This window comes from Dipodomys merriami, unplaced genomic scaffold (genome assembly GCF_024711535.1).
Source record: "Dipodomys merriami isolate MVZ:Mamm:240054 unplaced genomic scaffold, mDipMer1.0.p SCAF_4, whole genome shotgun sequence".
NCBI classification, from domain to species: Eukaryota; Metazoa; Chordata; class Mammalia; order Rodentia; family Heteromyidae; genus Dipodomys; species Dipodomys merriami.
The window spans coordinates 81,080,680-81,098,138 of NW_027205603.1; the positions used below are offsets into that span (position 1 = coordinate 81,080,680).

The 17,459-nt window shown below is 47.7% G+C and overlaps 1 protein-coding gene across 1 annotated transcript; it reads right to left on the reverse strand.

The window, feature by feature from the left end:
• Positions 1–1,616: 1,616 nt before the first annotated feature.
• On the reverse strand, positions 1,617–12,505 carry CUNH8orf76 (chromosome unknown C8orf76 homolog). The gene is made up of 6 exons (XM_069991840.1): positions 12,365–12,505; positions 10,612–10,704; positions 9,212–9,355; positions 6,987–7,438; positions 4,761–4,893; positions 1,617–1,907 (listed from the first exon to the last, which is right to left on the reverse strand). The coding sequence occupies exons 1-6, from the start codon at positions 12,479–12,481 to the stop codon at positions 1,710–1,712; spliced, it is 1,137 nt and encodes a 378-aa protein (XP_069847941.1). The 5' UTR covers positions 12,482–12,505; the 3' UTR covers positions 1,617–1,709.
• Positions 12,506–17,459: the final 4,954 nt, after the last annotated feature.

A 17,459-nucleotide genomic window follows, 5' to 3' on the forward strand; every position in this document is an offset into this window, starting at 1 on the left:
TTCCCTTATGTGCAATATCTAGTATATGTCTGAGTCAAGCAGAAAAGGTCAGATAAGTTGATGTTAGGGAAATGAACCCTAAGATATGTATTCAAATGTTTTTTTTCTTTCATGGGATCGTTTCTAACACATTTATAAGATTATTTCTTTGTTGCTTTGTATGTCCCTCCCCCACAGTATAACCCCTGCTTTCACTGTATTTGATGTCGGTATAATTTGTGAAGGGATAGGGGAAAAACAAGTCGTTTAAATAAGGATACAGGTGGACCCGTTGCAACAATGAAAAGTACAAGCCGTTATGTCGAAAACTAACTTTACAACTTTGGTGGGGGGGGTGGGGGAAGGAATAGATGGGGGGGCGGTGGGAGGATGGGAAGGGATGGGAAGTGGAAACAAAGGAGGCTACAATGCTTGATAAGAAATGTACTCATTATCTTGCCCATGTAATTGTAATCCCTCTGTACGGTATTTTCACAATAAAAAATAAACAAAAATAAAAATAAAAAGACATGGGAAGGCGGGGCCAGAAAGCAGGGGCGGGGCCACAGGCATGGGAAGGTAGTGCCAGGAAGCGGGGGCGGGGCCACAGCGCAGGGAGGCGGGGCCAGGGGTGGGGCGGGGCCACAGCGCAGGGAGGCGGGGCTCCCCAGGTCTGGGCCCGGAGCCAGCCTTGCCTTCTGCCGCAGAGGGCTGGATACAGGTATTCATTACATTTCCAGCGTGGCCTGAGTGTGCCAGGGAACAGCCTTGCAGCTCTGCCTCAGCGCTCACTACCCCCAGTGCGTGTGGTCCCCTGCCCCGGGCTTCACTGGTCTGAGACTGGGGAAAGGTGACAGGAGCACTGAGACCTGGGAGCCAGGCCGTCTGTCCCGCGGCCCCTCCAGGGGACGGACGGCCTGGGAGCGGAGTCTGGCCACTCTCCAGCCCCGTCCCCAACACCTGATTGCCCACGGGCGCCCTAGCCGGCCCAGCCTCTGTAGGGAGGGACGTTGAGGCAGCCAGGGGCGGCGCGGGCCCTGGCGAGCTGCCGTAACTGGCTGGGTCAAAGCCGGGCGTGAGAGGCGCAGCGGGCTGCGCTGGCAGGGCAGGCGAGGCTGGGCCGGAGCACACAGCACACAGCCCGCGGGCCTGGCGAAGACAGCGGGAGAAAGGAAATGCAGGTCAGGAGCGCTGGCAGGGGCCGGCTGGGCCGGAGCGCGCGTCCCGCGAGGGCCGGTGCGCTCAGCCGCCTGCCCGGCCTGTCCCCCTGGTGCCCCTTCCTGACCCGCAGCGAGCGGCAGCGGAGCAGAGCCGGGTTCTCACTTGTATCTACACGCTGCTGCCACGGAGGGGGAGGAGGGGAAGGAGAGGGGAAAAGAGGGCAGAAGAGAGAGCGAAGGAGAGACAGAGAAAGGGAGGAGAGGAGAGGGGAGGAAAGATGAAGGAATGGGGAGAAAGGGAGAAGAGAGGGGAGGGGAGGGGAGGGAGAGGAGAGGAGAGAGGGCAGAGGAGAGTTCTAGCCCCAGTATGAGTGTGTGCACACACACACAAAGCTAAAAAAAAAAAAACAAACACTGAACACAGCCAGAATAATCTCAAAGAGAAGCCATTAAAAAAATAAAACATAAGTACTCAACTTTAATTCACTGTTTTCCATGATTAAGCAATAGATCCTATCTGAAGTAAACGAGGAAACAAGAACAATTTTACAGTGGAGGATGGTTTTGTTGCTAAGCCAAGATCTGTATTTGTGTGTGCAACTGATTTTCCGAAGGACAGAGATGGTCCTTGATCTTTCCAAACCACTTGTCTTCAAATTCTTTCAAGGTCGCCGGCACCAAGGCAGCCAGGGCCTCGGGACCCACACACTTGACCTCTGAGTGAAGTTCATCTTTTATTTTTTCTGGGATAATATCTTCTCCCATAACCTGTAGCAGGAGAAAAAGCAAAGACAAAATGAAGGGTCTAGGAAGGTAGCTTAGTGGTACAGTGCTTGCCTAGCATGCATGAAGCCCTGGGTTCCATTCCTCACTACCACATACACAGAAAAAGCTGGAAGTGGTGCTGTGGCTCAAGTGGTAGAGTGCTAGGCTGGAAAGCTCAGGACAGTGCTCAGGCCCCGAGTTCAAGCCCCAGGACTGGCAAAAAAAACAAAAACAAAAGGAAAGAAACTGTCGCAGTGAAAGAAAGAGCAGATGCGGGCATGGAAGCGTGAGGTAGTCATCACAGTGGCTGGGCAGCCGAGGACCGTCCAACATGCCGAAGAAGAGCTGCCAGCCAGAGCTGCTGGCTGGTGCTCCACTCATCCTGACACGGTCCCCGAGCAGTGTGCCTAGCCCTCCCTCGGACTCAGCCAATCTCCATAACCAATGACACACTCCACTGATAAGAACGAGACTCAGAGTCTCCCTGCTGGTGAAAGGTGAAAGGGCAGGCAGCTTGGGTAGATTATGACTGTAGGTGGGGTACGGGAGGTCGGTGCTATCTTCACAAGTTCCACACAAAAGTAAACTACACTCAAGTAGCAAGCTGCTAAGCCTATCCTTTGCTAGCCCAGGAAGAGCAGAAAGAGTCCTCTGAAGTCAAGACGCTCTTAAGGATGGATCTACACCCTAGACCCAGTGAAGGCACAAGACTGCTCCCTACTGGCCAGAATCAGGCCCCGGGGAGACCAGGGCCAAGTCCTCGGATTCTGAGTTATCATCACAGAGCTAGGTTCTAGAGATACTTGAACCCACTCAGCAGTCAGCTCCACCTTTGATAATGATGGTGGACTGAAACTACATTCCAAAACGTGTCACCCATGTGGCATGAGCTACATGTCTGTCCAGCTGGATATTGGGAAGAGACTTTGCCACATGGTTTTAGACTAGATTTCTATGGCTCTTGCCAACCCAGAGATCTAAAGTGTTCATGACAACTCTAGTTAGAAACAGGATCATTTCCTGCAGGTATGAATCATCACAGATTACTTTTTTTTTTTTTAGGAAACTGCCAGTGAGATGCGGGGTATTTATTAAAGCATTGTTATTTCATCAGATCTAAAGGAATTTTTTTATCATTGTATCCCTTCAGTGTCTCTGAAACCTAACACTGGTATGTCATACTGTAAATGGCACCTTATTTTTCCCTTAGTGGCACATCAAATAATGGCAGACCTTACAACTGATGGCATCAATGAAATTGGGTATTTTTAAGTCTGGGATCAAACACCAAAAAGCATTCTTTAAAAAAAAAAAAAAAAAAAAAGCTACTAGTGCTGGGAGGTTGGTCCATGCTGTTAAATCCAACTCTTGGAAAGTAGAGGCAGAGGCCAGAGGGTCCAAGGCCAGCCGAGGCTACATAAGCAAATAAAAAAAAAAAAAAAAAAAGCTATCTGGGAAACTGAAAGTTCAAGGTCATCCTGGAGCAAGCAGTGAGACCCCATCTAAAAGTACATGGGTAGGAATAACATTAGAATCTTTAAAAAATTCTAGAAAGCACTTGTCTCACAAGACTGAGGCCCTGAGTTCAAACCCCAGTACCATCATTCAAAATAAAACAAAACTCAGACTGGAGACCTGGCTCAAGTAGCAGAGCACCAGCATTAGCAAAAAAGCAGAGAGCACAAAGCTCTGAATTCAGGTCCCAATATCATCACAAAGCAATAGCAACAACAAAACCTTGTTTAATAGCAATCAAAGAAATAAGCATTAATATTTATAAAATACTATAATTTATGAAATATATGTGTAGCTACATAATAGCTAGATCTTCTAACCTATTAAATTGAAAATTATAAAAGAAATAATATTATGTCGAATTATATAAAATTGGTATTTTATAGTAAAAATCAAACACAGGCAAGTTTTTGTTTTTCTTCTTCTTTTTTTGCCAGTCCTAGGGCTTGAACTCGGTCCTGGGCACTGTCCTTGAGACTCTGTGCTCAGGCAAGCATTCTAGCACTTGAGCTATAGAGCCACTTCAACTTTTTCTGAGTTTACTGGAGATAAAGAGTCTCATGGACTTTCCTGGGCTAGCTTCAAACCACAATCCTCAGATCTCAACCTCTTGAGTAGCTAGACAGGTGTGAACCACTGGCGCCTGGCTGTTTTTGTGTTTTTTTTTTGTTTTTTGTTTTGTTGGTCATGGAGCTTGAACTCTGGGCCTGGGTGCTGTCCCTCAGCTCTGAAGCACTCTACCACTTGAGCCACAATGCCACTTCCAGCTTTTTGTTTATGTGATGCTGAGGAATCCAACCCAGGGCCTCATGCATGCAAGGCAAGCACTGAGCCACCTTCCCAGCCCTGTTTTTGTTTTTTTTTTAAGACAGGGTCTCGCTCTGTGGCTCTTGTCTGGCCTAGAACTTACTATGTAGCCACAACTCAGAATTTTCCTGCAAGGGAGGCAAGGCGAAGGTAGAGAAGAGGATGGTGAGGAAGGGCTGGGGGAAGGGAAAAGAGAGAAGAAATCTAGGAATGGGGATGATACAGGCTCTCAGGAAGGCCCTCCATGGGCCTTCAGCAGAGCCCCTGAAAAGCTGATCTCTGGCTGTCCCAACCTCAGCCATCGGCTGAGGAGAGGGCAAGTGTACAAACTACCACTTAACACTCAGCACTTAGGGTGCTCAAGCAGGCAGGTGCTAGGTAGTGCTGACAAGCACAGGAAGGGTAGGCCCTGCCATCACACATGGCAGGAAGGATGGAGAAGGGGTTGCTTTGGTAACTACTGAGCGGTGAGACTTTGAGGAAATGGTACAGGAGCCAGACCAAGTATCTCTGTCAACCTGGGGACCGCCTCACCTCCGTGATCAACTGCAGGGTGTCCTCCCCAAGGCTGAATCCTTTTAGCTGCTCTTCAATCTCTTGCTGGGTCCTCAGGTTCCTCTCCAAAGCGAAGGAGATCTGCTGCGACCGGGTGAACTGAAGCAAGAGCCTGCAAACACAGGAAGTCGCAAGAGTCAATGTGCTAAGGTGCAGGCTCCATTGCAGGCCAACAGCGGGGACCAGGTCAGGCCGGGCGCGCGGAGGTCTGCCCAGGGCTGGCTTATTAGGTAGGGTCTGCTCACATCCCGACACCTCCTTGCTCCAAACAAACCGATGTTCCCACTGGAGAGTCATCTTCCCCAACACTCAGAACCAACTCCTCACAAAGTTAGAAGCAATGTCACAAAGGAGCTGCCTGTGGCAGGCAAGTATCTGGGCACAGAGAACATACGATGTAAGAACAGGCTTCTAGGCAGACACCTGCCCACCCGGCATTCTGGGTTCGCTCCTGGGATGCCTGCATTCAATGACCTTTCCATGCCGGCCATAGAAAATAGTATTGAAGTGATTTTCCTGGCTTTACGTAGTCTTTACTCATGTGGTGCATGTGTGTGCGTGTGCGTGTGTGTGCATGCGCCAGTACCATGACGTGAACTCAGGGCCTTATGCTCGTGTTTTGGCTCTTTCTGCTCATGGCAAGCACTCTACCAGTCCAAGAAATAAACTCCTTTTTTTGATAAGTTGTCCGGTTTGTGGTCTTCTGTTATGACAACAGCACACTAACAGAGACACATCTGGCACTGAGACAGTGTGACTACAAGTACTACTTCTCCTTCCTGTGTCCCCTGCGCTCCCACCAGCATGTTCACACCAGACTGTGAGACTCTTCCACACCTGCTCCTCTGTCCCTTTGGGATGTGCTTTCCTCTACACCACGTGCCTACCCGGCAGATTACAGAATGAACAAGACAAACTGGAAGATGGAGGTTTGGAGCCAGCCCAGACAAACAAATCCAAGACTCTTACCTCCAATTACTCAGCACAAAACCAGAAGTAGAGGTGTGGCTCAAGTGATAAAGTGTAAGACTTGAGTGAAAGAGCCACAGGGAAAGCAGGAGGTCCTGCGGTGAAGTCCCAGCACTGGCACAAAAAATATTTCTTGGCTTCTTTATGTGAAAAAATAATCTCTATTCTCATGAGTTTCTGTGTCTTCTCTTATAAATTATAGAACTTATTATGTGTACCCTCTTTCCTTTTTGTTTTTGTGCCTATCCTAGAGCTTGACCACAAGGCCTACGCTCTGTCCCATTTGAGCCACAGTGCCACTTCTGGCTTATTCTGTTTATGTGGTACTGAGGTATGGAACCCAGGGAATCAAGCATGCTAGGCAAGCACTCTACCCCTAAGCCACATTCCCAGCCCTAGCCATGGGTATTTCTTCAGAGAATTATTTTTAATTTTTTATTTTTTTTGGTCCAGTCATGGGACCTGAACTCTGGGCCTGGGCGCTGTCCCTCAGCTCTTCAGCTCTAGGCTAGCGCTCTACCACTTGAGCCACAAAGCCACTTCCGGCTTTTTTATTTTTGCTTATGTGGTGCTGGGGAATCAAACCCAGGGCCTCAGGCATGCAAGGCAAGCGCTCTACCACTGAGCCACCTTCCCAGCCCTAGCCATGGGTATTTCTTCAGAGAATTATTGGTTCCATGAAGCTGCTCATTTAATATTGGAGGATTTGTTCTTCTGGAGTTCTTTTCTTGGGCTTTTTGTAAAATTGGAACAGTAATCATTTACTTAATGAATAGCTGGTAAGGATTTTCTTTCATCCTATAGGTTGGATAAAACATTCTTGAACATAGATGTCTCTAAATTTCACACACAGAAATGGCATGTGTTCAAAGGGCTCCAAATGGGTCACAGGAAAAAATTAAAAAACATATAGCAAGTACCTAATATGATTTTTTTTTTTTTTTTGGTCATGGGCCTGGACGCTATCCTTTAACTCTTCAGCTGAACTCTTCAGTGAGGGCTCTACCACTTGAGCCACAGTGCCACTTCCAGTTTTCTGGTGGTTAACTGGAAATAAAGAGTCTCATGGATTCTCCTGCCCGGGCTGGCTTTGAACCGCGATCCTCAGATCTCAGTCTCCTGAGTAGCTAGGATTATAGGTAGCTTCCAGTGCCCAGCTCCTAATAAGATTTTTTGAAGACTAAACTGAGCTCAGGTGTGGGCACCTCCACACCGGGCTTGCCTGGCTCTGCTTACCTGGCTCGGATCAAAGAGGCACAGGCTTTCACCTGGGCCTCTGTCCACCCGGCTGCTCCCTCTCCTGCTGCACGGGTGGGACCATTTCTAGGTGTGATCGCAGCTTGCTGGCTCCCGCTGCCACTCACTTCCCTGGGAGATGCCGAGCTCTCGGGCCCGGGCTCAGGAAAATAAGCCAAATGGTCTTTTCCTGAGAAGGCAGGCGTGACAGTTACGCCCTGTAAGGTGAAACGGTTCTGTGTGTGAGATGACGTAAATGATGCTGAAAATGCTGGCCTCAGATTCAGGTAAGTCTCAGCCAATTTGGCCCAGCTCCAAGGATTAAAAGGATGCAAAGAAATCAGTTTCTGTAGGCAAAAAATTGTTTTCTCCAAATTCTGTAAACTTGAACAAATAGCAAACTGGAGGTAGAGCACCGTGGTTAAGTGGTCTGTGTTAGTTGCTTTATTTTCCTGAGGAGAAAAAAAGAAGGTAAAAGAAACCCTTAAGATGCAAAACATTTTCTACATAAAAATGAAGACGCTGGGGCCAGATTCTGGGCTGACCAGGGTGAGGATTTCCTGCCAGTTAATGAGATGCAGGGAGATGCAGGCTCATTTGCATGGGCTGCAGGCTGACTTCCGGTCACCCACAGGCCTCATGATCAGTCCACAGAGCTCAGCAGCTCCCTTTGGAAAAGAAAACTCATCATATACAAGGACTGGCCAATTTAGACTAACTCCGCTATCAAATTTATGCAAATATCAAGCAAAGTAAACCATAAATATCTAAATCTAAAACCAAGCAAACCGAATCCACAATTACAAAGAACTGTCTTTCTGAGGCTCTTAAAGAATTATGCAAGTCTTATTTAAACATAAAAAGGAGGGGCTGGGAAGGTGGCTCAGTGGTAGAGTGCTTGGCTTGCATGCACGAGGGCCTGGGTTCGATTCCTCAGCACCACATAAGCAGAAAAAGCCAGAAGTGGTGCTGTGGTTTCAAGTGGTAGAGCACTAGCCTTAAGCTGAAGAGCTGAGGGACAGCGCCCAGGCCCAGAGTTTAGGCCCCACAACCGGCAAAAATAAATAAATAAAATAAAAAATAAAAAATAAAAAGGAGCCAGGCGCTGGTGGCTCATGCCTGCAATCCTAGCTATTCAGGAGGCTGAGATCTGAGGGTCACATTTTGAAAACAGCCTGGCAGGAAAGTCAATGAGATGCTTATCTCCAATTAACCAGCAAAAAGCTGGAAGTGGAGCCGGGCGCTGGTGGCTCAGGCCTGTAATCCTAGCTACTCAGGAGGCTGAGATCTGAGGATCGCGGTTCAAAGCCAGCCCGGGCAAGAGAGACCATGAGACTCCTATCTCCAATAAACCACCAGAAAACCGGAAGTGGCACTGTGGCTCAAGTGGTAGAGTGCTCGCCTTGAGCTGAAGAGCTGAGGGACAGCACCCAAGCCCAGAGTTCAAGCCCCACGACCGACCAAAAAAAAAAAAAAAAAAGCTGGAAGTGGAGCTGTGGCTCAAGTGATAGAGTGCTAGCTTTGAGGGAAAAAAAAAAAGCTCAGGGGCAATGCCCTGGCTCTGAGTTCAAGCCCCATGACCAGCACAAATATAAAGTAAATAAAAAGGACGATACCAAGGCCAAGCTTGGGATGGTATTGAGTCATGTTTTTGTAACTTACAGAAATACTACATTGTTTCATGTAGAAATTCTGGAAATTAGGGGCTGGGAAGGTGGCTCAGTGGTAGAGTGCTTGCCTTGCATGCCTGAGGCCCTGGGTTCAATTCCTCAGCACCACATAAGCAAAAAGAAAAAAGCCAGAAGTGGCGCTGTGGCTTAAGTGGTAGAGTGCTAGCCTTGAGCTGAAGAGCTGAGAGACAGCGCCCAGGCCCAGAGTTCAGGCCCCACAACTGGACCCAAAAAAAGAAATTCTAGAAATTAAAAAAAAAAGATATTTGGAAATAAAGCTAATAAAAGTCTAAGAAAATAAGGTGGGTGCCTATGGCTCATTCCTGTAATCCTAGCTACTAAGGAGGGTGAGATCTGAGGATCCAGGCTCAAAGCCAGCTCAGGCAGGAAAGTCTGTGAGACCCCTTTCTCCAATAAACCACCATAAAACTGGAAGTGGTGCTGTGGCTCAAGTGTAGAACACTAGCCATGAGTAGAAGAGCTCAGGGACAGCGCCCAGGCCCAGAGTTCACCCAAGAGGCAAAATATATGAAAACAAGCCATGGAAGAACTCACCAAATCCGCAGCGATCTCCAGCGCTTCCCCATGCCTTCCCAAGTGAGCCAGACACCGCGCCTGGCCTTCCTGGACGTCCCTTTTCACAGCAAGATTGGTAGAGGACAATCGTTCCGCGATACCGGAATACTCCTGCAGTGCTTTCTGGCAATTATTTGTTAAAAGACCAACAAACAAGAAAAGAAAAGACATGGGAAAGGATTCAGTAGAGAGAATTTTCCTAGGTGGAAGTCATGTACTTGATACTTTAGTCAGAAGTATTTTTCTTTTCTTGTGCTGGTACTGGGGCTTGAACTCAGGACCTCTTGAGGCTTTTTCTTTCTGAGACTGGGATCTGAACTTGGTACCTGCCACTTTCACTCATTACGTAGTGCTCTACCAACTGAGCCATGCCTCCAACTGCTCTTGAGGCTTTTTTACCCAAGGTTGACACTGCTACATATTCATACTTCCTTTTCCAGATTTTTGCTGGCTAATTGGAGATCAGAGTCTCTAGAAAGTAGAGCTGTGGTTCAAGTGGTAGAGCACTAGCCTTGAATTGAGGGACAGAGCCCAAGCCCCAGGACCAGCACACACATACATAAAATAGTCACTAGACTCATCTTGAAAGGCTTCAAATTGTGATTCTCAGATCTCAGCCTCCTAAGTAGCTAGGATTACAGGCAAGTACCGTCAGTACCCAGCAGATGATTTTTCTAAGAGGCAGAGACAGAATGGTCTGGGATCTAATGACTATAATCATGAAAAGCACCTGTCAGGAAGGAGCCAGAACTTTCTGGAGCCAAACAGCCCAAGCTCAGTCTCCTGGTTCTATGCTCCCTTGCTGCCCTACTTTTTCATCAGTGCTCATTACAGGAAGAGGAAACCAGATACACAGATAAAGCCACCTCGTCCCTACTGGTCTGTTCTCTTTTCTTCCATGCTGTGTGCTGAGAGATGTCTGCTGGAGGCCAGCACATAGGAGGTGTTATAGGAAACAAATCGCAGAGAGCCACAAGAAAAAGGACAGTAGCAGGCACCGGTGGCTCACACCTGTACACTAGCTACTCAGGAGGCTGAGATCTGAGGATCACAGTGCAAAGCCAGCCTAGGAGGACAGTCCGTGAGACTCTGATCTCCAACTAACCACCAGAAAACCTGAAGTGGCGCTGTGGCTCAAGTGGTAGAGTGCTAGCCTTGAGCTGAAGAGCTCAGGGACAGTGCTCAGGCCCTGAGTTCAAACCCTATGACAGACAAAAAAAAAAAAAAAGAATAGAAAAAGGACAGCAATTTGGGGTCAGGGGAGGTGTCTGAGATTAAACTATCTTCACAAACAAAACACTCATCACTTAGCACACTGCTTCTTCGATGAACTAGAATTGATGCAACAGGAGCCCATTTCAAGAACACATTCACACTACCTGATAGTCCTGCCGTCGGTAGGCCAGGTCCCCGCGGAACTTCTTTAGAGTCAGAACTTCATCATCACTCTTCTCTGTTTCTTCATGAAACCACTGAATAATATAGACGTAGATGCACACATGGTATGAGAAAGGGCAGTGTGTGTGTGTGCAGATTCTCAGCTCCAAAGGAGGATCTTATGCTCCCTTTTACTCACAGTACAACACAATGAGGCTAAAGAAATTCTATCCCTAAATACTCCTGATCCAAGCACATCTCCCTTGATTCGCCTATCATAACTGTTTGGCTCTAATTTTTTTTCTTTTTGGCAGTACTGGCATTTGAACTCAGGGCCTCTGCAATTCTAGGCAGATGCTCTACCACTTGAGCCACCTCTCCAGGTCCTTTTTGTTTGTTTGTTTTAGTTACTTTTCAGACATGGTCTCACATTTTGTCTGGGGCTGGCATTAGACCATGATCCTCCTACCTACAGTTCCCCAGGCAGCCACAAGTAATGCCAGATCTTGCTAGGGTCTACTTCTAAAAGCCACCTGAGCATCAAGGCCCTGGTTAACTTTACAAAACCATTTCTCTCTTAGCCTGATGCACTGGAGTGGAGAAAGCCACGAGTCAGTTTTTCTCTTCTCTCCCCCCTCCCCTCCAATGTCACTCAACACCATGTACCTGACCCTTGATTGTCCTTTGTATTCTACTGCTGTGGAGTCACATGCTGCATGGGACGGTTTAGATCAGCCATTCAGCTACAACCTATGGCCTCCATCCAGTTTTCACCATCCCACTGGGAAATGAGAAAGCAACACAGGCTGATTACTTTTATTCTCTCACACAACCTGTGTGCTCTGCATGCAGGCAGCTGATACCGTGCAATACCCTCTCTGATAAGAGGAAGGCTGGAAGAACCCGCGAATAAGGGAGGGAATGTAGGGACTGGGCAAATCCCTGATTGTCCCAAGCAGACTGGGACTAGCTTTACACTAGTAAAACCAACAAGGCTCGGATAAAACGTTGAGTTTGGGAGTTGAGTTGGGTTTTGTCATATTCATATAGCAAATACATTACACATAAAGCTTTAAACGTGTTTTACTTTTCCTTGGCTGGTTGGGTTTGTGTGCGTGTGTGCCAGTACTGGAGCCTGAAGGCAGGATCTCCATCTCCACTTGCCTTTTTTGCTCAAGGCCGGTGCGCTACCACTTGAGTTACACCTCCACTTGCAACTTTTTGTTGGTCAACTGCAGATGAACCAGCAGTGTCAAGGATTGTTCTGCCCTGGCTGGCAGAGCTCCTTCAGATCTCAACCTCCTGAGTAGTTAGGATTAAAGGTGTGAGCGCCTGGCTTTGTAAGTATACAGCACTGCGCCTCGGACGAGGTATTTCACACGCATTATCTCATTTTATTCCCGTCATAACTGTGAACCCCAAAAGACGGATTCACAACTATCCTATTAATTTAGAACCATCACGACGCTCCTATTTTGAAGCCGGTTAGGCATCGGTTAAGATCCCTGGGTGGAGAGCGCAGTCAAAGATTCAGGAGCCTTCGTGGAGCCTGCGCCCGGTAACTGCTCCACCGACCCGCGGGTGAGCGGGCGGGCCGCGGGGCGGCCGTCGGGCAGGGGACACCGAGGATGTGAAGTCGGGGTGCGCGGGGGGCTGCGGGGACTCCAGGCGTGGCCTCGACCCCGGCCCCGCAGCCGGGCTCCGCTCTCAGGCTCCGGGCGCAAGGGTCCCGCGAGGCAAGCGGCCCGCTCTCACCTGCGGCTCGCAGCGCTTGGCGATGTAGGGCGCGGGCGGCCCGCGCCGCCGCTCTGCCCTCTCCTCAAACACCGAGTCCTCGAACTCGCCGCCGACCACCCAGCACCCGGCATCCATGGCGCGCGGGCGCACAGCCTGGAGAGTAGGCGGCGCCCGCGTGCGGCCGGCCCGGAAGCGGGGGGAGGGACGTACCGACGCCGCTGCGAGGCATGCTGGGAGTTGTAGTCCTCGCGCTGGACGTGGCCAGTGGCTTTTGGGGAAGGGAAGTTGAACCTAGCTGTTTCTCTGACCACAGATTTCCCGGCCCAGGACTGATGTCTTGATTTCTCCTTACCTGCATTGCATCAAGAATTGCCCTGGCGTCAGGATAGCTGCCCCAAATTCTTGAGTACTTTTTTTTTTTTTTTGTCGGCCGTGGGGCTTGAACTCTGGGCCTGGGCGCTGTCCCTCAGCTCTTCAGCTCAAGGCGAGCGCTCTACCACTTGAGCTACAGCACCACTTCCGGTTTTCTGGTGGTTTATTGGAGATAGGAGTCTCACGGTCTCTCCTGCCCGGGCTGGCTTTGAACCGCGATCCTCAGATCTCAGCCTCCTGAGTAGCTAGGATTACAGGCGTGAGCCACCAGCGCCCGGCTTGAGTACTTTTTTTTGATCGGGCATGGGGCTTGAACTCTAGGCCTGGGCGCTGTCCCTCAGCTCTTCAGATCAAGGTAGGAGCCACAGCGCCACTTCCGGTTTTCTGGTGGTTTATTGGAGATAAGAGTCTCATGGACTCTCCTGCTCGGGTTGGCTTTGAACCGTGATCCTCAGATCTCAGCCTCCTGAGTAGCTAGGATTACAGGTGTGAGTCACTACAGGCTCCAGGCTTTTAAGTCCTTTTTTTTTTTTTTTTTAAATTGTGAAAATAATGTACCGAGGGGTTACAATTACATGGGCAAGATAACGTGTGCATTTCTTATCAAGCATTGTTGCCTCCTCCTCCTTTGTTTACCCTTCCCATCCCTTCCCATACCCCTCCCAGGTCCCCCACTGCCCGATCCTCCCCCACACACACACACCAAATTTTAAACCACAGTAAGTATATTTGCTGTTCCTGCCCTGAGGCTTGAACTCAGGGCCTGGGCCATGTCCTTGAGCTCTTTCATTCAAGGCTAGCAGTCTACTACTTGAGCCACAGCTCCATTTCTGGCTTTTGGTGGTTAATTGAAGAGTCTCATGGACATTCCTGCCGGGCTGACTTGGAACCACGACGATCCTCAGATCTCAGCCTCCTGAGTAGCTAGGGTTACAGGCGTGGGCCACCTGTGCCTAGCAGCATTTTATTTTTCATTTTTGTCTTAACAACCTTCTGAAAGGCACAACCATTCCCACTTTGTAAATGAAGATACTGGGCTGAAGTAGTTAAATGACTACAGAGCTGGGAAATAAATTGGAGTTTGGAAAAAGAGACACAGCGCCTGAAACGGGAACCAGACTCGTACATGCATTTATAACACAGAAGACATGGAAATTTAGGGGCTTGATCAGGGAAAATTTCTTCTGCTTGGAGAAAAACATCAAATCTCATATCCTAAGATTAATATTTACTGGAATTTTTAGACTTTGAAGACATTCATTGATAACTGGCAATTAAGAGATGGTGGACAAAATACTGTTCACAATTCAGTCTTATTGGACCGTGTTTCACAGTGGGCGATAGTCCCCCCCCCCCCCGCCATTTTTCGCCATTTTTCTGTTTTTCCTAACTCCCTCTAGTTATTAAGCCACCTGTCTGTCAAGATTCTTGGAGAATCCGATCCACTGCTCCCAGGTTTCAGAACTCATTTGTGGGACAACTACTCCCCATCCTATACTCTTCAGCCCATTTACCCCACTGGTCCCCCTGGACAGCCATGGACTGACGAATTCATCCAGGGAAGTGCGTTTTAAAAAAAGCAAATTTTGAAAATGTATTTTTCATTTTCTCAACAACAATATAATACTAGGAAAAGCTTGAAGGATTATAGGAAAAGCTTGAAGAACATAGAAAAAGGAAACAAAAAAACACATCACCCAGAAGTAATGAGTTCAAAGAAGATGGTTATACACCCCAAGCATATGTCCCCTGCCAAGTCAAAGGCAATATTGCATAATACTGAAGGTCTCATAATCCCTACCTACCAGCTATGCCACCCAATTTGTGAAACAGGCATTGACTAACACAAAGTGCCTATCAGATAGCAAGAGGTTCACATAATGTTTATTCCAAAATCTTGCTCCACCCCTGGGCATGGGGGTGTACTCCTGTGATCCCTTAACTGGCAGGCTGGGGCAGACCATGGGGCCGTTCAGGTCAGTAGGAGCTATGCAGCAGTAGAGGTAGCTTTTTTTTTTTTTTTTAAGTCAGATTGTTCTTGGAATTTCCATCCTCTTCCATTCTGAGGTGTTGCCTATTTCTTTAGTCTTCATTATTTAGTGCTGGATCTGAGGCTTGAACTCAGGGCCTGGGTGCTGTCCCTTAAGCTTAAAACTTTTTTATTATAGAGTTGATTGTGTACAGAAGGGTTGCAGTTACGTAAGTTATGTAATGAATACATTTCTCTTGGGACTGTGTCACCTCCCATTCCCCCCTCCCAATTGTACAGTTCATTTTCAACCTAGGAGCTAGTGAATACCACTGCTGTATTTGTTCCCTTTGTCCTTCCATTTCTGTGCCCCCGTTACTTTCCCAAAGACAGATAAAGGAACAAAAAAAATACAAAAATAAAAACAGTAACAGAAAAATCCTCTTGTTCCATTTCCTGAACCCCTTAAGCTTCTTTGCTTAAGGCTAGTACCCTACCACCTGAGCCACACCTTCATGTCTGGCTTTTTGCAGGAGATACAAGTCTCAAGGATATGTCTGCCTGGGCTGGCTTTGAACCTCAATTCTCTGATCTCAGCCTCCTGAGTAGCTAGGGTTACAAGCGTGAGCCACTAACACCCAGCCAACCAATTTTTATTGTTCATAGTGACTGTCTATAAAAGGCTCTATGAAAGCCGGGCGCTGGTGGCTCACGCCTGTAATCCTAGCTACTCAGGAGGCTGAGATCTGAGGATCCCGGTTCAAAGCCAGCCCGGGCAGGAGAGACCGTGAGACTCCTATCTCCAATAAACCACCAGAAAACCGGAAGTGGCGCTGTAGCTCAAGTGGTAGAGTGCTTGCCTTGAGCTGAAGAGTTGAGGGACAGCGCCCAGGCCCAGAGTTCAAGCACCACGACCGACAAAAAAAAAAAAAAAAAAAAAGGCTCTATGAACACTGAATTAGAAATAATAAATACACCCAGAGCTAATCTGGGGCGCCTCTGGTCACCATCAGTCAATCAGTGTCTAACTTTGTTTTATGTGTTTCTGTATAAAGTTAACTTAATTAACATATATTGTTGACTAATTAACATAATGCTTATACTCTAACTTCTATCTGACATATTTTCTGTATAAGATAGACTTCTTGTATTTAGGAACACTAAATAGCACCTCAGCACTACTTGGGGACAATGAAATCACCAGCAATAAACACAACTACAGAAAACATGACACTTAAGACAATTGCAAAAAGATGCCTCCTTACAGCATGTAAGCCGCAACAAGAAAAACAGCGTCACTGGGCCTTACCTCAGCCAGACAGTGCATACTGGGCAACTTAAATTGTTTTCCATTCTGACCATGGGCAGGAATGACTCCAGTGGCCCTGAGTAGTAACACAAAGATAAGTAGTATACAATAACACATTTGAAATGTTAGTCAGGTGCTGGTGGCTCATGACTGTAGTCCCAGCTACTCAGGAGGCTGAGATCTGAGGATAGCAGTTCAGAGCCAACCAGGGCAGGAACATATGTAAGACTCTTATCTCCAATTAACCACCAGAAAACCAAAGTGGCATTGTGGCTCAAAGTGGTAGAGTGCTAGCCTTAATCAAAAGAGCTCAGGGACAGTCTCCAGGCCTTGAGTTCATGCCCCTTGACCACTACCACCAACAAAAAAGGAATAGGCAAACTCATGAAGACAGAATATAGATTAGAGGCCACAAAAAATGTTTAATGAGTAGGAAAGTTTGCATATGCAGAATCCAAAAATGATTATATTCGCAAGTCATCTATCTGATAAGACAGTAGCATTCCAAATATATAAAACACTCCTAAAACTCAACAAGAAGCAGAAGACATGAACAGACACTTAAAAAAAAACTGACAAATGGTCAGTAACCACCTGAAAAGATGACAGGAAGAAATAAAGATCAAAAACCATAGTGAGCTGGGCACCAATGGCTCATACATCTGTAATCCTAGCCACTCAGCAGGCTGAGATCTGAGGATTATGGCTCAAAGCCAGCCCAGGAAGTAAAGAAATGCCTGTGATGCTCACATCTCCAAATAACTACCAGAAGGTCAGAAGTGGAGCTGTGGCTCAAGTGGTAGAATGCTAACCTGGAGCACAAACAGCTCAGGTGACAGGCCCTGAGTTCAAACTCCAGGACCAGCACGCACACAAAAAATAGTGAAATACCACCTTCACTTACTAAAGGAGACTATCATTTTTGTCTCCCACAATACTGATCTACATTACATTATATAATAACTACTTAAAACTGAAAAAAAAACACTATACATTGCTGGTGAAATGTAAAATGTTGATGCTGTGACACCGTGGCAGTTTGGTGAGCCTTCAAAATGTTCCACATAGCCAGGCACTGGTGGCTCACGCCTGTAATCCTAGCTACTCAGGAGGCTGAGATCTGAGGATCATGGTTCAAAGCCCGCTTGGGCAGGAGAGTCTGTGAAACTCTTATTCCAATAAACCACCAGAAAACCGGAAGTGGCACTGTGGCTCAAGTGGTAGAGCACTCGCCTTGAGCTGAAGAGCACAAGGACAAGCGCCCAAGCCCCACGACCGACCAAAAAAAAAAAAAATGTTCCAGGTAGAATTACCATACCATGAAGAGCTGAGGGACAGTGCCCAGGCCCAGAGTTCAGGCCCCACGACTGGACCAAAAAAAAAGAATTACCAGCCGGGCGCTGGTGGCTCACGCCTGTAATCCTAGCTACTCAGGAGGCTGAGATCTGAGGATCGCGGTTCAA

What these genes read in the sequence shown, in the direction of transcription:
- CUNH8orf76 (XM_069991840.1), bottom strand. Translation starts at nt 12,481, where the DNA reads ATGGATGCCGGGTGCTGGGTGGTCGGCGGCGAGTTCGAGGACTCGGTG. An exon ending in ACCGACGGCAGGACTATCAG is followed by an intron (nt 9,356 to 10,611) that starts GTAGTGTGAATG and finishes AATAATTGCCAG; the next exon opens with AAAGCACTGCAGGAGTATTC. An exon ending in CCCTGCAGTTGATCACGGAG is followed by an intron (nt 1,908 to 4,760) that starts GTGAGGCGGTCC and finishes CTCCTGCTACAG; the next exon opens with GTTATGGGAGAAGATATTAT.